This window comes from Alexandromys fortis, unplaced genomic scaffold (genome assembly GCF_014885135.2).
Source record: "Alexandromys fortis isolate MF-2015 unplaced genomic scaffold, M_Fortis_MF-2015_v1.1 scaffold_18, whole genome shotgun sequence".
NCBI classification, from domain to species: Eukaryota; Metazoa; Chordata; class Mammalia; order Rodentia; family Cricetidae; genus Alexandromys; species Alexandromys fortis.
In genome coordinates, this window is record NW_026067897.1 from 689,691 (window position 1) to 712,125 (window position 22,435).

At 34.7% G+C, this 22,435-nt stretch overlaps 1 protein-coding gene across 2 annotated transcripts in view; it reads left to right on the forward strand.

Moving 5' to 3' along the window:
- Cnbd1 (cyclic nucleotide binding domain containing 1) overlaps window positions 1–22,435 on the forward strand; it is a 249,918-nt gene that overhangs the window by 167,992 nt on the left and 59,491 nt on the right. For both annotated transcript variants that reach the window (XM_050163547.1, XM_050163542.1), the window contains 4 exons: window positions 1,315–1,452; window positions 2,950–3,082; window positions 17,543–17,652; window positions 19,645–19,795. In XM_050163547.1, the coding sequence (XP_050019504.1) occupies window positions 1,315–1,452; window positions 2,950–3,082; window positions 17,543–17,652; window positions 19,645–19,795 (532 nt within the window). The remainder of the gene's footprint in view (window positions 1–1,314; window positions 1,453–2,949; window positions 3,083–17,542; window positions 17,653–19,644; window positions 19,796–22,435) is intronic.

Genomic DNA, 22,435 nt, shown 5'->3' on the forward strand with positions numbered 1-22,435 from the left:
AAAACATTCATTGTAGATTTTTCTTCGTTGGTGTTCAGTCATGTATATAACTTGCAGTCTTATTAATTAGCCATCCTAAGGCTATTTGCTTCTGTGGGATTTCCTTTCTTAGGAAGCTTACACATGACTTTAAACATTTATATCTTCCTGGTTTGTCATTAGAATTTGCATTAACTAGTCTGCTGTGGGTCTTCACTATGTGAAAATGGGAACCCACACACATACAAGTTGCAGAGCTAGATAGCTCATTTTCTGAAAATTCTGTCAAGTCTCATAGCTGAAATGTAACTTCCTGTTTTTCTCGTGGATTAGTGTATGCAGTTTTTTCTTGTCTGCATTTTACATTCGTAGTGTTCATCAGACTTCCTAGGCGTTAGGATCAATTCCAGTTTCCCACCTTGCATGATAATGAACCCTATGTTCTATCCTACATTTGAACAATCTCCAGAACTCAGTCGTTCATGACCTCATCCCAGTTAAACAGCAATGTGGATCACTTTGTCCTCAACAGTGATTCTCTTGTTTAAATGCCCTCTTTCTTTAGGAATTACCGCGCCAAGCTCAACTATTTATTTCTTCAAGAAGAAAAAGAATAAGTCTTTCTCTGTATTATACATGCAGTAGTGACTATCTGCCACCAAACAGTATCTTGAGTAGTCATATAGATTTGTTGTTTTAAGGAAGTTCAAATTTCATGTAAATATGCCACTTGTTATTCATATTCTCTAGAGTTTTTCCTAGGCAAGCATAGCATAGATACTCCATGTGACAATGAATTGTCTCTTTTTACCATGGTGACCTATATAGTCTACTGATAACATTCTGTTTAATGTTTATCTCTCACATATTAAATTAGATAACCCTACATAAATACACACATATAAATGATTTATCCATGAAGTAACACTGTATTCATTTTATTTGCCACTACAAACATACAAGGCTATTAATAAAGAAACTGTATATTGAGTATTTGCAGCCTGCTTTCATCAAATAATTATTTAATTTTGACTGTATATCAAGTGCTTTTCTGGAACTTCAGGGGAATGGCTGAATAAATAAAGCAGGATCCTTTCTTATGTTATTTTCTTGATGTTGCCAAAGAATAAAAATTGTGTGGAGAGAAAGGCATGTCTGGAGCTGCATGAACCATCTCTACAGAGATGAGTGACCCCTTCTCTCATTGCACCAGAAATACGAATGCAGCTTTTTTGCAGGCTCACCTAGATGGGTCGTACAATTCTCTCCGGTGTCATTGTGCGTAGGTGTCAATGAGCACTGCTGAAGTCTGTCTGCTATTGATGCTTTCCACAGCTGAAAAAGTGGAGTACCTTTGGCTCACTGGAAGTTATGTCTGAGACTGAAATGGATAAAACTCTACGTTCAGTGGTGACCGAAGAGGACTGTGAAATCCTTAAAATTCCTGCAAAGGAGTTTGAGAAGTTAAAATTGGTATGGTGTGCACACCTATGTTACTTTTGAAATTTGAGTTGATTATAGATAGCATATATTGGGTTTATTTGATGAACAACACTTTGTTCAGGTACCTGGCATGGAAGTCAGGTTCTCCGTTGATGTGTATTCTGAAAACTCTTTAGCTTTTTATGAATTTCAAAATCATCCAGTTAGCAAATAGGTAGTTTGCATATCAACACCATGCTATTTCAGACAGGTCACATCACTTTTGCTTTCAAGATCTCAATAGTCTGCACTATCATTTTCTTCAGCACCTAGGCTAGTCACTTTCTGTCAGCTTGACACAGACCTAGACATACCAAGGAAGAGGAGATTTTAGTTAAGGAATCACCTCTATCCTAAGGAGTTATGGGCATATCTATGGAGCATTTTCTTGATTGCTAATTGATGCGGAGGGCCACATTATGGGTGTTCCCATCCCTGGACAGGTGAACTTGTGTAATATGAGAGAGGTAGCTGAATAAATTGGGAAAGTAAGCCAGTAGGCAGCATTTTCCCATGGTCTCTGCTTCTGTTCCTGCTTCCTGCCTTGAACTTCTATCCTGGCTTCTCTAGAGGATGGGCTGTAACTTGTAAGCTGAAATAAATGCTCTTTTCCTCACATTGTTTTGGGTTATTTTGCTTACTAAAACAATAGAGAAGCCATATAGGACAGAATGTTTGACATGCTATTTCAGAGTCATTTAAACATGCAAAACCAGGACTGTATAAAAGGTATTTAAACTTAATTCTGAGCATTCAGATGTGATGTTTAGGACAATTTGTTTATGCAAACTCATTTTTCTTCCTTTATTTAGAGGGTAGAAAAGCTTATTTAAATGTTGAGTTTGGAAGGTCCCCATAGTCTTCCTGACAGGTTCGAATGGAGATCCAGACCCTTTATGGTACTTGTAGGTCCAGTGCTCATGCTGGGAGGAGATAAAGATGCCTCTTTTCTCTTGCTTAGAATCTCAAAGAATAAAAATTTCTTTTGATGTGGTGAGTTCAAAAACAGGTGACTTTCTCAGAATTCAATATTTTCCCAAATGCTAGGTATCAATACATGTGAGTTTCAGAATGGTTTGCTTAAGGACATTTCCTTGATTTGTTGTTTTCCCTCATCAGAATCAGCTACACACACACACACACATACACACACATCTCTATGTACACATGCACACACATATATCTCTATGTACACACATACATACACACATCTTTTGAGTCATCTATAACAGCTTTAAAATTATTTAACATTTTTAGACATGTATAACATTATGGAAAAAAGTGAGAATATTGGTAAACAAATCTGAAAATTAAAATTTCAGTATAGTTATTGACCATGTGATAGTCAAATTCTATTCAATATTATTTTATATTGAATAATAGTCATACAGTTGTTACTTTTATTTTTCTACTATTTCTCTATTTGCTAGTTTTTTCTCATTCTTAAATTATCTCATTTTGAAATTTGATGATGGCATTCTTTTTCAGGAAAAAGTAAAGCGTGATAATGTGCAAAAGTTGAAATTAATTCACAAATGTCCTTTTTACGAAAACTGGCCTACTTTATCCATATGCGAACTAGTTTCACTTAGTAAATGGAAAATATTTCCTCCAGGTCATGGTAAGTTTAATTCAATTTTAGACTAGTTTCTTTATGTAAAATTATATTATTGGAATTTGTAATTCTTTATAGTTTCAATATTTTAAATAATATTTCTTCATATAGGCAGTCTCTTATTTAACAAATTATTACCTATGATTGGATATTTAAATTAATTCCCTTTTTAGCTAAAAAGTGAACGTGCTTCACTTAAGAGCAGCGTTAGTACAGTCCTGCATCCCTCATCTCCGTCTCTCCACACTTCTACTGCTGCACGCAGACTCACAGTAGGGACCAAACTGGCAATGATGAAGGCAGGAGGTTACATAGCCAGGGTTTCCTCACTCTCTTGTTTGGGTAAGTTCTTAATCACAAGTTTTCAATGGACATCTGTGTTATAGTCATCAGTGAAAATGTAGCAGCTTTATAAGTCATCAATCACCTAGGGAAGTCTTTGAAAAGGAAATATTTCTGATTCAGATTTTACGACTTTTAGAATATTTTATATACTTATAGAGGTACTTTTGGGATGGTTAGAAATGCTAAATATGAAATTCATATAAACTCAAGATTTATCTCCTGCATAGTGGCTATAATTTGCACTTTATATTTTGTATTTATATTTTATATTTATATTTTGCACAACCATCCTGATTGTGATCTGTTACAGGAGGTGAGATGCATGTGGCATTATGCTGGGATTAAAAAGTTTATAATTTAGCTGTTGTCTCCATAAGGGAAGCAGCAAGGGAAAGCCTGTGTGTTGAATAGCCAGTCTGAGGTGTGAGCAAGCATGAACTTTCTAGGGTGGGTTCACAGGAGAGCATAGCCAGAACTGGATTTTCTTACGTCCTGTGAGAGCCAAGTAAACAAGGGAGAGCAATGGAGGAAGACATGTGAAAGTGATGGTGGAAATCTGTTTATAGTAAGGAGCTCTGCTGTCCTACCAGAGACAGACATGAACATCAGAATGAGCAGAGAGACTTTACATTTCTCTCCTCTCAAACGCCTTTCAAGAAATATCATTTCACAAAGCCACAGAGCTGCCATGGCAGGGAGGTTAATTTCAAATTTGGCTGAGATTAAATCTCCCACAAGTTTGACTATGTTATAAATCTTAGACTATGACTAGGTTAACCTTGGGAGTAATCACTAGTTAACGGGGAAACGAGTTTCAATTCAGTATGATACAGAATGTACTGCTTGGTAGGGTACTGTAGGGAAAGTATCGGGAGAGACAAGTTAAGTCTTCAAAGCACAGAAGTATTCTAATAAACCCAGATTTGGTGAATTAACTTTCAGAGTTTGTATTTACAATATCATTTATTAAAACATAGTATTTAAAGTGTGTTACACATTTATTAAATATGCCTTGCTAATGAAAATGATGACAATTAATATTGATATTATCAATAACAATATCATTAGCATTAATGACATTGAATATTAATAGCATTGATATTATAAGTTATTGATATTAAAATAATTATATTAATAATATTGAAGGGCTACCAAATACTAAACACTAGACCACCAGTAAGGGAAGAGATTAATAATATTGAATTGTAATACATAATTAACAATGGATGAAAACAAAAGTTTTTATTCACATGTACATGTGGAAACCAGGTAGGAAACTAACATATAAAATGTGAGTTTAGCCTTCCTAAATTCAGTATATTTATTGCAGAGAAATACTTAATAAATACGGATATTTTGTGTCTCTCATAGATTTCCTACTTCATATCACATATGTCAAATATTGACCATAAGCTTATTCTCAATGGCTAGTACACATAAAAGTAACATTTCAGTCTATAATTCTAGTAACAACTTATGTAGTACAAAAGATAGGAAGAATCTACACTTAAGCTATTTAAACTGATGTGAGCAAAATACTCTGGAATGTGGAAGGGGCTGTGATCTTATGACCTTAATACATTTAGTTTTTCGAACTAAATATGGATATAAAATACTTAAGTTTCATATTAAAGGACTGAACTGTACTCGGCAAAACACTTTTCAAAGACTTGGGTGTCTTGAAAAGTAACAACATTTGTTAAACAATCTACTGTATTAGACACTTTGTTACTGAAAAAGTAAAAATAACATTTCCACTCAGTTCTAAGTGTATATAGGTTAGAGCATGAATTTATATGGATTTAGAAGAGATTTATCTCCCTTAGAAAAGAATGACAAATCTTCCTATAAATCCATTTTCAGTACAAACATACTATGGTTCTTATAAATAAACTGATCTGGGTTAGGAATATATTCCATCAAAGTAATCCCATCTTTTCATAGTAATGAACAATGTATCAAATAAAGCATCGGATGTGATACTTCTCGACTTACAATTTATACTGGATTATTATCAGTAAACAAAACTGTGGCTGAAATTGCACTTACTTTTTCTGAGTTTAAAATTAGAAATGAATGATTTCCAAAGCATGCAAAGTGTGTTTTGATCTTATTTTAAGAAGGTTTATTAGATAAAGTTTCAAAGAGATTTAGCTAATTTTTCAAAAGGTTAAAAGACTTTAGGGGTTGTCATTGGCAGTTTTTGACTCTAAGTTCTTTTTTTAGCTCCCCGTAGCTTCTTACATGCTGGGTTAACACATGAAGTGCCTGATGACTATGCTCTCTAGGGTTGCTTGTAATTTTGTCTTGTGTTATTCTTGTTTGAGTCATGACTCATAACTAACTTATCTTACTAGCCAAACTGTTCCAAAAATACATCATATCCATATATAAAAATAATAAATTAACTTGACAAACAATGGTTGTTATCTTGCTTCTATTGGGACGTTATCTTCCTTTTTATTCTCCAGAAAACTTTCACATACATATAACATGAGAAACTGGAAAAAAACCCAGTAACTATCAAATTACTTCTAAAAGACAAAACGTGGAAGTAATAATGGGAGTAAAACTAAGTAATATCTAGTCACCAAAAACCACAAGTGTTTAAGTCATCAGATACAAGTTTTGAAGGTCTTCCTAAAGAACAAGTGCACTTTTAGCCTCTCAAGTTTCTCAGGAAACTTCTGGCATCAGTGAGTCCTACAGGTGGTCAAAGATCTTGTTTTCAAGGATCCATACCCATACCTCAAGGAACTCTCAGACTGGGGCCTTTGATTGTTTAGATGTTTTGAGAATTTTATTCATATATACAATTATGTTGATCATATCCACCACCACCACCCTTATTGCCTTTTCTAAGTCCTCTACTGCCTTCTGTGACCATATCCTACCTCTAACTTCACTCTTCTTTTTATGTTTCTTAACCCATTGAGTCAATTATTTGTGCCCTTATGTGCAGTTGTGCAGGCCTTCCAGTAGAGCATAGAACAAACCATCTTTTTTCATTATACATGCCAATCCAAGCTCCCACTCCCTCCCCATTTCCCATTCCCTCCATTTACTCTCCCCCACCCCACCCCCATTCACTCCTGGTTACTTTTACAAATCTGTGATTTGCTTTTTAGGAGGTGTTTTTATTTATGTATAAGATCTGCACTTGATCAGGTTGTTTGTACATATTAAGAGTGCTAAACTTTATCATTTCGGATGTGAAAGCAGCTGTGAGCCCACTGGTATTTGTGTGTACATGTTTACATATTGAGATTTTCTCGCTGGTAATTTAAATATTTTCTCTTCTGTTTTATTCTTGTATTTTGTTGCTTTAAATTCTTTGTACTCTTTTTTTTCTTTTTCAGTACTGTCAAATATGAAAATGTTTCTTGTAGCCATCTGCTTCGAAATAACACATTTCCCCTTTATTAGTAAAATTTCAAAAGTTTCTAATGTAATTTAAAATATTTCTTGATTCAAGTTTCAGTGTAACTCAGTCTTCTCAGGTCAACCCTTGGCTCAGGTGGCTCAGTCAAACTTGATGTTCACTTTCAGTGTTGTGTCGTTGTCTAGCTGATCGTCTTCACTTGTCATTTCCCCCTTCCAGAAGATTCCAAATGTCCTTTAAGCCACATTCACTTATTAATAAGGTTTTATTTTTAAAAAGAAAAATTTATGGAATATTACTGCTTCTTTTTTCACATCAATATTTATTTCATACCTTAGGAGTTTGTAATCTTTCTGAAAATAATCAGAAAGCATTGTTTTAAAGTGTTCATGGAATACCATCTCTTCGTTGCATATCCATTTTTTTTTACTTTAAAGTGTAAAGACTACTTTTCACCTTGAAAGCTATTTGACACAGATATTTGGTCACATTTGACCCATGGTGTGAAATTTTCCAAACCCTGCTCTACTTCAGAAGCCATCTCACAACTTTAGACTTTGCAGCTACCAAGTTTCCCACCAAGCTTCATATGTTTCTGTAATTGACCCATCCCCGTTTATTTTTCAGTGTACCTAAGATTTGTAGGGTTTTCAGAAATTGATGATGAATGACAGTGATGATGGCAGAGTTTTTGTTTAGGCAAAACTATGATTTATTATTTTGCAAACAAAATAATTAAACCCCATGCTGGTCAGTTCTTTTAGATTCTTTTATCACTTAGTATGATTTTTTTTTTCAAAGAATTAGTTTGGCTGATCAACTCTTAAGACTCCAATTGTATTTTTGTTTCCAAATTTGCACGGTGCTAATGACATTAGCTAAACAGCATCTGAAAGTCTATTCATACCGAAATCACCAATAGTAAAATAACTTTTAGAATTTATCAAATATTAAGCTTCATTTTCATTCATTCTATTTAAATTTCACTATATAACTTTTTGCTTTATAAGATAATAAATCAAATGATCACTGATATATATAATTCTCCAAAATATCCCCACATGCTAGTTTTTTTTTTCTCCGAGGCACACTCCTATTAAAATCACCGTGATAACCACATGAATATGATAGATGATTCGTGCAGATTGCACTGTTGAGTGACTTCCCAACTCCAGCTTGCTTGCCAAGGCAGGAGAAAGTTTGAGCTCTACCTGTGGAATCTTCTATGAAGAAATGGTTCTTTAGCAGCATGTGGAGGGACTGGGGAACAGCTTTTGTTTTATTTATTTTAGCAAACCCAGTGAGGAGCATGCTGGTCCGAGGCTGAATTTACAGCACAAATAAAAAGACTAAGCAACAGCTATGACATTTTCTCCACTCACTACTTAGGGACCTTTTACACTGTTGGTTTTATTTACTTACTGTGTTCCTTTGAAATTTTGTTTTGTGACATTCCTGGAGCTTCCTAATACTGTGCAGTAAACACATTTCACTTACACGAAGGAACTTCACTGTTTCTACCTAAAAACTGAAAGCTATTAGAGGGTTAACCATTTCATCAAAAACAGTCCCCACAGGGATTTGTCAGAATATCATCATTTGATTTTAGTTAATTAATATTTTTATTGAACATTTGCGTCTGAAATGCTACACTAGTTTCCTTTATAGCAATAAAAATGTATCTTAAATTCAAATATTTGAGTAACTACAAAGTATTCATCACTACAGAGTTTACATTTTGATTTCAGAGATTTTGTAATTGAAAAAGATATGGAGTATAATTTAAAACTGATGAGGTGTATTACAAATAACATCCATTAAAATCATGTTTAATAGCTCAGATTATATTCTCTACTGTGGCGAATATTAGTTGATTGCTTTCCAAAAGACAGTAAAAACAAAATGAAAGTGGGGATTTATTTGTTTGGTTATGTTTGGAAAGTAAATGGGAATCATCCGGGCCAGAAAGTAATGTGGCATAGTTGGCAGGTCTTATCTGGGAACAGCTGAGAGAACAACTCAACTTAAGGGCTAGGTAAAACTGATGAGAGAGCACTTACATGATTTGCCCAAGTCCCTGAGTTCATCCTCTGCCACTGCCAAAGTAGAGATGCAGCAAAAAGAACCCATGCCAAGAACTTGCTCCTGTCCAGTGAAATTCAATGGAAAGAAAAGGAACTGTATCATTACAAATATCCAATTCATATGATTGGGCCCTCTATTATACACTTAACTAAAATGAAAAGTATTTTTTTAACTGAAGAGACACAAAGTAAAAAATCTAGATTAAAAATTGGGTTGTTCAATATCAGTGATATTTGAATGGACTGAGGATCCAAAAGACCAATTCCTACTTTACAAGGCAAAGTATGTTCTCAAGAGAACTTATCCTGAGTTTTTTGGTGGGTCATATGTGCCATGACACATATCTGATAAGAAAAATAACACAGAAATTTTGGCTAGAGATATAATTAGAGGAGGGAAGCAGGCAGAGACCAGACCGATAAGGTCTAAAGACAAATCCTGTCACATCTACAGCTGTTAACAGAGAAAACGGATTGATGACTCCCCCAGCGTCAAACTGCCTGTGGATCAGGACTAAAGTTACTTTAACTTTAGGCTTTTGGGTTCTGGAACTCAAGATTGTAAGCTTTTGTATTTGATGCGTTTGTTTAGTTTTATTGTTACAGGAACTATAGAATAACAATAAAATCATATATAATGAAGCTATGGAATTTTGTTCTGAGTTTATTTTTCAGTATGACAAATGACAAAAGATGTATTCAGAATGCTGGATACAATCCAGATAGGGTTTGTAAAAACTGCATGGTTTCATTTCTCACTCTGGATTCATTCCTCTCACTTTAGTTATTATAAGAGAGGTAAACAGAATGCTAACCAGTTACATAAGATTAAAAGGAACTGCTGTTCATCTTAAAAATGTATCTTCTGGATAGAAATCAAATTAAAATGAGTAAAATATTTGTTTTTTTTTTTTATTTCTTGTCCCTTGGATACAAATAGCATGCATTTAGTGCCTTCTAATAATGGAGTGCTCGTGTGGTCAGAGTCCTTAAGTGACACAAGACTATTCCTTGCATCTTAACAGGTGACTACTGAAGCTTTTCTTAGGACCAACAACTTACCTTTACCTTTAAATATCTATTTCCACAAATAATCTTTATTAACCTTACTTTTATGGAAGACTATATTTTCTACTAGTGCAATTAACTATTAACATTGTATATTTTGATATTTAAATATAAAGTTAAATTTCCCTGCATTTGAAAAATGAAATTGTCAAGTGTAATTGTGCACTCCTGAAACCTCAGTACCTGAGCTATAGAGTGAAGAAGATAAGAAACAAAAGAACAGTCAGTGACAGTTACATTCAGAGTTCTATTCAGTCTGCATTAAAGGAAAACATGCTTAAAAATAAATTAAATTCCACAGTCTGTTTCCTCATTTTCAATCACCAAAATATGCGAATATAAATGCAATATTATTCTGATCAACAAGACATTTGCATCTGTAGAAATAATTATACCATTAACTTTAAAGCAACAACTATAAAATTTCAAGCAGAACCTTTTGGAGCACTTACCCTTACTCTATTATTTTATTCTATTACCAACCTATTAGTAAGTAGATCGTCCACAAAGGCATAGATTCTAGGTTTCACAAGTCTTACTAGGCATCTATGCTTTTGTGAGGGGCAGAAATCAACTACACAGAAGGAAGGGATAAGTTTATGACTTGTTGTTGATTCATGTAACTTGGAATTTCAGGCAATCATCCTCAAAGATGCCCGATTAAATAGTAACCTGGATTATATTTCCTCTTCCTATCTTCAGTCCTTCCTAGCCATGTCAGATGCAGCTATTTGGTCTTCTCAGCCAGATAACACAGTGTAAATCCTGGTTGTTCCAGAAAGATTATGGAATGTCGATCTGGCTGGGCTTGAGTCAAAATCTTTTCTTAACAATTCATTCTGTCAGGAACAGAATTATCAATCTTTAATGATAGATACCTTCTTGAAACTCTAGACTGCCAAAGAGGGGAAATGTATTTTTCAAAAAGGATGTAGACAACAATGTACATGCCTTGTGCACGTGTGATTCTGACATGATAAAAGCTCTTCCTTAGGGTGTTCATGCAACATAATCCAGAAGTGAACAGGATGGTCTCTCATTTAGGTTGAATATTGTCTTCTGTGTGACTGCTCCTCGTTGGACCCAACTCATGCCTGTTTTTTTGTCCAGCTCTAATCTGCATCAGATCTGTCATTTGCAGGTCCCTAACATTTGAACTACAGCTACAAGCTGTGTGTTAGGAGGTTTCACCTTTAACAAGTGTTCTAAACTTTGCAGAGGAGCAGGGTTTATGGAGCTTATGTAATTGTTTTCATATAGCAGTAGGAAACATAATCCCTCTGAGTACTTCTGGGAGGCCTGGATGGATTCTGCTCAAGATTACTTTTACAAGAAATGTTTTATTTCCCTATTTTTTGTTTTGTAGGCCACCATAGATTTATGAAAGCAGTAATATACCTTTGTCTCTACCTCTGTCCCTGTCATCAATCTGCACCTCTATCTACAGTCATTAGTATTGCTTTTAGTGATATCTGGGAGCTACCATGTTTCAAATGCAAGTTACTCTCTTCTTATTTTCTTTGTTCTCAAAGCACTGCATGAGTGCATAAAGATAAAAATTTCTAAGATAAAATTCTCTTTTTAATAAAATGGTGCTTTGCTCCATGGCTGCAGTATTTTGTTTTATGAATGGGCTCAGAGTAGTGTGAACAGTTCCTCTATGCATCGCTTCTGTGCTCTGATGGTCAGATGACACGATGAGCCCCGGGGTAAGCTCTTTCGCTGCAAATACTGCACTTCTGGGTCAGTGGCATTGCTGTACGTTTAGGATTCAAACATGTTTACTCAGGGCTTTCAGGCTAAACATCTGTTATAAAATAGAATTTAAAATGCTCTGAAATGTAGTAGATGCTTGCTTTATCCACCAAAAGAGGAAATAAAAATTCTCCAGTGACAATCCATTTTCTTTTTCTTTCATCTCCATTGTTCTTGTTCATTTTTGTGCACTTTTGCATGCATTAAGTCTTACACATGCAATTAATTTACCCCTTTTCCCATATGCCACTTTTCAAGCTTAAAAGATAGTGTTGTTTGGGGCATTTTTGGTGGATATGAGCAGCATTTGAGAAGATTTAGAAATTTCAGATAAAATCGCATAAAATACTTTGCATGACAAATTTTCGACAAATAGAGGACAGGCAGGTCAAAGACCTGGTTTTCCCTTTAATTCTGCTTAGGTTCTCAGTCTTATAGTAATTTAAAAAAGTTTGGTGCTGCTGTGTTTGTATTTCTTTGAAAAATGAGATAATGCATGCTTAGGATCAAAGTGTATAGTTATAGCATTTAAATATCTCAAGTGGCTTTCTTTTAGTTTTAAATTTTAATTTCATTATTTAATGCATAACCATGTTTCTCTAAAAAGTCAGCTTCTATGATGTTTGTTTTAACACTAAGTCGTTCTTTACCAAAAACCCTTGTCAAACTTCTGCATTACAATAGCATTTACTCAGCTTTTATTTTAGAAAGGGCACAGTGATACAGAATTTGCCTCTTTGGGCACAGACTGCCTTAATATTAATCTTAGATTTGTTTGACACCTATTATTCTAGAAAATATCGCTAAAGTTTATCTAGAGAATATTTACAATAAAAATAAAATATTAATCAATTTTGTGTTTTCATCACAGAATGAATGACTGGTGTTGAAACATTAATGGTAATTGTTCAAACATTATATGGAATGATTCTGATTGCATGCTAAACAGTTACAAAAAGTACCTTGGTCTTTCATTTACTCATATATTTCTGAAATATTTAAAATATAGTTCTAAAGAAAAGAAATCAGATGCACACAAAAAGTTTTCTTCAATTATAAAGGAACCACTATATATTGCCACTTAGCAACTTCTGTGGTTGGTCATTCTGCATCCTGAGTGATGTGTGTCTTTGAGGAAATCAGGATTATTTTGTTGATTCTTCTGAGGGAGATCCAACATACGTGTCTTTATGTTCTTGTCAGTAAACTTTTAAAGTAACTTATTAAAATTATTAGTTATCAATAAATTAGGAAAAACAACATCAACTTGATATTTCTAATGTTTAGCCACCTATTTTTCTAGAATACATGTTAAAATTGCTTTTTCATTTTTTGGCATAGAATTTTTATTGAATTTTATTGAGCTCTACATTTTTCTCTGCTTCCCTCCCCTCCACTCCCCTTCCCTTCAACCCTCTCACAAGGTTCCCATGCTCCCAATTTACTCAGGAGATCTTGTCTTTTTCTACTACCCATGTAGACTAAATCTATGTATATCTTAAATTTAACTACATGAAATATTGTCTATAAAAATGTCAAAATAGAATCCATTGCTTTGTATACTAATTAGCATGAATTAAGTAACAATACATAAACATCAATCTGATATATCATTTTCTATATTAGCATGAATTACAATTATAAAGAGATAGCTTTATCAAATGAAGATTAAAAGTTCAAAGGTACAAAGCTAAAGTAGACTGGACACAAATATGAGACAAAAATAAAGAACATTCAGAAAAGTTACTAAGTGATACACTTAGAATAAGAAAAAGAAAAGGCAACTCCCAAGGAGAAAACAAACAAGAGTTCAAATATTAAAATTACATTTTAATACATAATTAACACAATTTTAATACATTCATAATACAATGTTGTCAAAGTAAGAAAATAATTTTTGTAGTTTATAAAGATGAAATAATTGGTGTAAGATGTTTCAAGGTTAATTTGGCAAAAGTGAAGCAGAGTAAAATCTATGTACTGGGTAAATCTTTCTAAAGCATGACATTAATATATTCAGACTTTGTATAAAATTTTGATGTAATAATTTTGTTGCACTATATTTTACAATATTAATCATCTTAAGTATCCATTAAAAAGAGAATTTGTTAATTATGGAACATTATAGAGTGAGAGATGAGAGTCAACAAAAGCAGTGAGGTAAATCATCTTTGTACAAGTGAAAAGATGCTTTATGCATTACAAAAGTAAAATCATGGAAAAACAGGAAAGAGATGAATTTTATTTTATTTTATTTTTTATTGCTTTATTTTATTTATTTTTTAAAAAGAAAGCAAATTATATTTTTCATTACACAAACCCAATTCAAGTTCCCACTCACTCCCCTCCTCCCATTCCTTTCACTTACTCCTGCACCCCTACTGCCCATCCACTCTTCAGAGAGGGTAACGCACATTGCTTTGGGGATGGTTCAAAACCCTCCCTACTTTATCTAGGCTGAGCAAGGTATCCGTCAAAAGAGAATAGGTTCCCAAAAAGCCAGTTCAAGCAGTAGGGATAAATCCTGGTGCCCCTCAGTCTGCCCCAGCCTTGCCACTGTCAACCACATTCAGAGGGCCTAGTTTGGTGCTATGCTTGTTCCTTCCCAGTCCAGCTGGAGTTGGTTATCTTCCATTAGCTCAGGTAAAACTGTTTCAGTTGGTGAACCCATATCATGGTCTTGACCTCTTTGTTCATAGTCTCATTCCTCCCAGTCTTCAACTGGATTTTGGGAGCTCAGTCCAGTGCTCTGATGAGGGTCTCTGCCTCTGTTTCTATCAGTTGCTGGATGAAGGTTTCATGGTGATACTTAAGATATTTCTTTCCTTGCTCTCATCTTTGTTCTTCCTCCATCTTGACTATCCCATCCCCTCAAGTTCTCCTCACCCTTCCCCTTCTTCATTTCTCTTCCCCTTCTACCCTCTCTCCTCTCCCCACCCCTGTGTTCCCAATTTTGTCCAATGATCTTGTCTATTTTGTCTTTCCAGGTCGATCTACATATGTTTTTCTTAGGGTTCACTTTGTTATTTAGCTTCTCTAGGATCATGAATTATAGGCTCAATATCCTATGTTTATAGCTAGTATCCACGTATGAGTGAGTACATACCATATTCACCTTTGTAGGCCTAGGTTGCCTCACTTGGGATAGTGATTTTTAGTTACACCTATTTGAATGCAAAATTCAAGATGTCAATTTGTTTTACCACTTAGTAGTACTCTAATGTGCAAATGTGCCACACTTTATCCATTCTTCAGTTGAATGGCATCTAGGTTGTTTTCAGGTTCTATTACAAATAATGCTGCTATGAACATGGTTGGACATATGTCTTTGTAGTACGGTTGAGCATCTTAAGTTTATATGCCAAAAAGTGGTATTGCTCTGCTATAGGTCTAAAGCAGTTTTTATTTATCAATGATAACCACCACATACAGAGGGAAATCCCACATCATGCTTCTTCTAGGTTAAGTTGATCAAGTCTTCAGGTTGTGTGACAGCTGGGTTCCAGTGTTCCCATGTTGCTTTTTAGATTTTTTGATGAATTCTTGCATTGTTGTCTACTCATCTTTTTCTTCAGTTGATGATGGCAGTGTCTTTGTGTCTTGGTCCAATCCTTGCAGTGGTTGTCTGAGTCTTTGGGAATTGGTCTTGGTCTGCTCTGTACTCTCAATGTCTGTGTCTCAGGTAGCCACTGAGGTCCCTCTTAGGTTGCTTTCTTGTTCTTCTCTCCTGGTTTTCTCTCTTGGTCCATTCTGTACAGTCACAGCTTGTGCTTTAGAGTTGATCTCTTGATCTTTTCTCTTGAAACTCTCCTGCTCGCTGAGGCAGGTGGCTGGGGGGGGCCATGGTTTTGCCCCACTATGGAGGGCCTGGAGAATGGGGTGTCCTGCCGGTTGGCTGGTCACTCATCTCTTGGTCCTCTCTGTATTATAGTAAGCAGTGTTTCAGAGTTCCCCTGAGGTTGCAGAAGGATTGGCGAGTTTGGGGGTGAGATGGAACGAGTAGCTTACAGGATCCCATGAATGGGGTTGGTATTGGGACATCCTACCTTCAGGAAACTCTCCTGCTGGCTGGCTAGAGAAGCCAAGGCAGTTGGGGGTGATGCTGAAGATTTTCCCCACTATGGAGGTCCTAGAGGATGGGGTGTCCTACCAGGTGGCTGGTCCTTTACCTCTTAGTCATCTCTGTATTAATGGAAGCAGTGTTTCAGATTTCTACCGAGGTTTCAGAAGGAAAGGCAAGTTTAGGGACAGGATGGGACTAGTAGTTTTCAAGGTTTTGTGGATGGGGGTGGATATTGTGGCAGCCTACCTGCAGGTGAGATGAAATTTCAAAATTAAAAATAAATACTAAAGATTGACTGTTATAATCAACTAATTTTCCAAATCTTATGAGAACATATTACATCCTTATCCAATGCACTTTGATATAATTTAATACTTAAATAATTACATATAGCATTTTGTATCCTTATGGCTTGTAGTATTTGAGGTACATGTTTATAGTTTTGAATTATACTGACTTGCTTATGGTCCTTTTTATCCTTCAGTGATTTTTAAATTAAGATTCTAGGTACAGTTGAAATATTTAGAAAGCCTGAGGTTCAAAATTCACAGAAGTAATAACAAATTCATATACAGTATTTCCTCTCTGGCATATATAGCTAAGTGTATTTCATATATTTACTAAAGAAAGCATCAATCACAGGGGAAATTAAATTTCATATTACAAAGCAATTCTGGAAGTTAAAATGAAAAAGAAAAACAAACATAAATTCTATAAAGATCAGATCCTCAAAAGCCAGAGTAACAAGAGCAGCAAAGTACAGTGTAATAGAACTCTGAACGCCAGTACCCTAAAAATACGATAAACACACAAAAAAGAGAGAGGAGGAGCTTTGAAGAAAGAAACCATTGAAGAAAGGACTTTGAAGAAATCTCTGAGTTTGAAAAACACACTCTGCCTCTCCTTCCCCACTTGCTATCTAAAGTCATACAAAGAACACACAGAGAATTCCAAGCAGGCCAAAAGCCATGGTTCACAAAAATAATGTAATTGTTTAAGAACACATAGGAACAAGTCGAACATGCTTTATGATAGGCCAGTATACCCTGAAAACCTTTGCTTGCTGCTAATATATTCAGAAAGTTGCTTGTTCCAGCCTAAGGTATAGAGAGGGTCTGGAGAGTCAATAGTTAACTTTTTGTGGAACTCACTATTTAAATCTCTGGAAGTTTTAAATCAGACACATTAGACATATTTTCAAAGATTTGCTATTATTATTATTATTATTATTATTATTATTATTTCCTCTCTGTGTGTGCATGTGTGCACACAGTTTAGTGCAGGTGCCCGAGGTGACCAGAGCCATTGGTTTTCCCTGGAGCTTCCATTCTAGGTGTTTGATATCAGTCTGGTAAGGGCACTAAGAACCAAACTAATACCTCTGGGAGAAGCAGTACACTCTCTTAATTACTGAGTCATCTCTCCAGCACCTAGAAATAGTTTTAACATTGAATTCAGCATTTTCTGCAGATGGGCGCTTCTCAAGACTCCCCTTATCTCTATGAGATAATAGTAGCACATGACTGCGTTCCTGGCAAAGCATTGCCAGTGATTATTTCTAGATGGGTACATATTTATGAACACCAGGCACACTTTTAAAATTTCACTTTAAATAATGTTGTATCTGTAAAGTGGTGTCTATTCAGAAAATGACCATAAAGAGCTATTGAGTCAAGTGGGATATTTTTTCTTGTCAGAATACACAAAACAATTTTTATGTAGCATAATTGTAATTAATTATATCTCCCTTCTTTATCTCTCATTTTCAGTGTTAGTGGAAAGTGGAACTGTCATTTCATTTGTGGGTTTTATTAATTCTGGATATTGTAACATTTATAGAAATGTTGTGGGTCTCATGAGCCTACGATTAAACAAAATGGTGAGTTTCAACTTGTTTGTTGATTTAATAATTAATTACTCTAGTGGATAAAGGAAGTTGGGTAGCATTTCTCATGCATATTGAACATTGTCCTGTTTTATTTAAGAAAATAACAGTTGAATTATTTGGGGAATTTTTATTTGGTTTATTTTTTGTGCAGTAAGCTGTAAGATTCAGGAATGAAATATATTGAGCTACATATGTTGATTTATAAATTGTGATATGACCAATAACCACAATACAAGGTCCTTCATCTTCATTGTCAAGGAAATGGATTTTAAAACCATAGAAAGTAGCCACAACAGAACAGAAGGGGTAAGATGAACTTCACCACACAATTCACCTTTCCCTCTAAATATTTACCTATCTACCTAAAGACCCACATTAATCCCCATCGTTCCTGAACTAGAAGCAATCTAGATGTCCATTAATGAGACACTGTAACTGTATTTACATAGTGGTCAACCACACAGAGTGAAACACAACCCATGCTAAGTGTATGACGCATTAATCTCGACACAAGTAGTGTGAGGACGTCAAACTCCAAAGAGTACCGTGTATTCATTTCACTGCTCTTAACCAGACACAGAAAGAGTCATATACTAGAAAAAGAATGAGCATTTAAAATTACTCAGTTAAATATGTAAACTGGCTTATACTATGACTCCTTAGTTATGGTAAAGATTTACCAATCGCAGAAATGGCAAATATTCAAGCTGTTATGATTTTGACTTAAAAACACTTACAAGACTTTCTCCTGGGCAGAAGGTGGTGGTGCACACACACACACCTTTAATCCAAGTAATCAGGAGGCAGAGGCAGGTGGATCTCTGTGAGTTCAAGACAAGCCTAGTCTACAGGAGCTTGTTCCAGGACAGGCTGCCAAGCTACAGAGGAACCCTGTCTTAAAAACAACCAAAAAAAGAAAAAGAAAAAAGGAAAAAAAAAGACGTTATCTTTGTCCAAGTGCCTGTCAAACACCTGTCCTGGGGAAAATTGTTTTCCATTGCTTACTGTAACCTGATCATCATTAGGTCTTCCAGAAGAGATGTCATTCTTTTCAGAATCACCTGGGCTGAAACTGCAGTAAAGTCTTCTCCACAGGACCCCTGATGTGAAATAAATTATTAGATCATTGAATTAAAATTACTATTGTTACTAAGAAAACATATAATAGTTGGAATATGAATATGGCTCATGGAAAGAAAATTTATAATGTGTACAAGTACTTGAGATCCATCCCCAGTAACACACTTGTGAGCAAACATGTACAGATAATTAAAGAAAAAAAGACAAGAGATAGTTCCTATTTCAGTTAATCGGTCACTTAAAGCCATTACAGTGTTTCAACACCATCTTCTCAGTTACTCCCTTAACCATGTCTCCAAACTGAGGTTAGGGTTTATCACAATTGGTAGTTGACAAAATATGGTTACATTTCACTCTGATCACAAAGTAGTATTCTACGGCCTTTGGAAACTTCAACCATTTCAATATTTCTCAGACAGCTTATTGTATTAAAAAATGAAACAGGGTAGTGAGATGTCTCAGTTGATAAAGGGGTTTGCCTTTCAGCCTGACAAACTTGAATCTTTGGCCCACATAGTGAAAGGAGAGAACTGAAACCTGTAAGTTGTCTTCGGGCCTCTACATGCATATCATCATTATAAATCAACATAATCATCATCATCATCATCATCATCATCATCTCACACATACCCTGAGTATATAAACATTAAAATAACATAATAGATGCATAACTAAACGACAGTGTTGTCAGCTACCATGTTCCTACTGGTCTTCTTGACTGCATCATGGCTTTAATATAAAATGAATAAAACAATGAATAGAATAAAATGTAAATGTTTTCTCTGATTTTAATGAACTTTATTTCTAATATCTATTAGCTAGATGATTTAAAGAACTAAGATCCTGACAATATTGGTTGCATGAATAATTTTATTAAAACTCTGTTGTCTGTATCTTTTGCAGAAAAAGGTTAAAAAGCTTGTGTACATGGGTAAACTCAGGGAGAAGCAATCCTTTGGTGAGATCAGCATTCTTCTTCAAGATCCTTTCACATGTACAATTATTACTGGAGGAGAAGTTGAGATGATGGTTATCGAAGATGAGGATATTCTTGGTAAATGCAAAAATGCCATATAACTGTTGTGTAACCTAATTATGGAGTTTTGGAAAGGGTGGGGGTTTTTAACTGACGAGATACACAAGTGAGTGTGGATATATGTAACAGAGGTAAGAGATACACAAGACAGGTGATAGACAGACAGAGAGATGCCCCTTATATTATTCTGATTCAGATTTGTTACTTTAAGGTTATATTATTCATGTTTTAAAAGAATAAGTTGAAATTAGTAATCTTGATAATTCACAAGGTACGACAAATGTAGCAGTCCTGATTTTACAAGGATATTTTATTTTCATATTTAAGGTATTTCTTTAATGATTTTGCATAAAGTCAAATATAAACAATACTTAATGTTCAAAAGATCAAATACACATATGTACAGCATATACAAATGCATATAAGCATACACACATGCACAACTGCATGTAAAACACATGCATATACATGCATGCACATACAAACACCTATATTTGCAATACTTAAGTCTTTTAGATACTTTAGAGTTCTAGCATTAAAAGAATAATGATTTCATCACAAATTAAATCATAGAATTGAATATAAGCAGAAATGAATAGTGGTTAAACCATGAAAGTCATTCTTCATACATTAAAACTAGAGAATGTCACATACTAATTACATAATAAAATAGGAAACATTTCTAGACATTAACATAGGTGAATGATTTTCTTAAACAAACTCAATGTGACAGAATTTTGAGTGTTTAACTTCTCCTGGAGAATATGCAGGCTGTCCTTGCTATAATCTTATTTAAAATGAAAATCTAATCTAATTTCAGGCATCTGTTTTTAAAAGGCATGGTTTTGAAATAGTATTTGTTAATTTTTTCCCTTCCTTGCCGTTCAAATACAATTCCACGGACGTTAAAGATCATATACTAACTACTAACTAAAATAATATTTCTTTCACTTTATATATGACATACTTTTCCATTCACTAACAGTATTGCTGGTATACATGAATACATACGGTTCCTCTATGTAAATAAATATTTTATATACTACTAACATTTAGAGTTCACCAGAAAAACAGAACCAACTGAATATTTATATATGTAAAGAAGATTCTCTGGGAAGGTGCTCAGGTGGAACCAAGAATTCATTCTTGTTCATTCCAAAGACTGAGGCCTGAGAATAAGGGAAGCTGTTGACAAGTTGTTTTGGTTCCAGTCTGTGGAACCAAAGATCAGAAAATGTGTGTGTGTGTGTGTGTGTGTGTGTGTGTGTGTGTGTGTGTGTACATGTAGTAGGGAGATTTAATAAGTTCTAGGGTAAGAATGTCTGAGAATATGTTTGCTTTATGTGTGAAAATAATATGTCTCAGATAACAATGGAGATAGAAATTAGAGATGCAGCAGAGAGAATTCACCCTTCATATGTCTTTGTAGCTCTACTCATATATTGGATAATTGAATTTTAGCTGTTAATACTCCTTTGAGCCTTCCTTTCTCAGTCTTTTCATTCAGATACTAATCACTTTTAGAGACATCCTTATATACATACCTGGAAAGACTTTTTCCCATATATCTGAGAATTCTTTAGCTCAGTCAAATTCATACCTAAAATTAATCATCAAACACAGGAATGTGTTTCTTTCAAGCTTGTATTAGAATTTCCTTTGCCACCTGGCAGCTCCATACATATTTAAATAAATGGTATAGTATAAAGATTAAATTGTAGGTGTGCACGCTATTCATCTTCTAAAATTTATTCTATAGTTCATTTATATTACGAATGATTTCACAAGGCTACTGTCATGCTATTTACTTGATTCATTAGTCTCTAGGGAGAATTATGATAAGAACTATATTTTTCCAAAATTCATAAGGAAACATTACGATATTCCAGAATATATTTATATTTCTACACTCTAAGCATTTTATGTTTTATTTTAAGAGGGTTAGGAGCTTTAAAAAAGTAAAATCCTTTCAGCAAAATAATGCATGACTGGATTTAATGAAAGGAGAGTCTTTACATGTGAAAAATGAACTTTAATTTTCACTTTGTCTGTATATAAGTTTGTGCATGGGATATGGTGTTGGGGATGGAAACGTGGACTTTGTACATAGGATGCAAGTAATGAGACACTATTCACCCAAAATTTGTTTCTTTAAAATTGTCATTTTAAATGCAATTTATGTTTCACAGTTTAATACACATGCATAATACATTGTAATTACTCATGTCCCATACAAGTTCACATCCTCTTCTAATCCCTGACAACATCCCACTCATAATACTAGACTCTTTGCGACATTTATGTCTTTTATTTTATGAACCATTACATTTAAGCACTGTCATCTTCATGGCTGTGGCTTTGGAACGGTCAGTTGGAGGCTGGTGAGTTCATGAACAGGTGATTCCTTGTTGTCTGACATTTACCAATAACCTAAATTTTTCATTACACTTTTCCCTATAAGTCACCTACTTAATTCTTTTTATATTGTCTCCCAAAATGTTCTCTGAGTCTTGGAATGAGAAGCAGTATAAATATTCCATTAAGGGGTGAGCATACAACCATTAGATATTATTATTATTATTTTTGAAAAGAAGAAAAATTAAAAAAAATTTCCGCCTCCTCCCAGCCTCTCATTTCCCTCCCCCCCCCCCCCCCCCC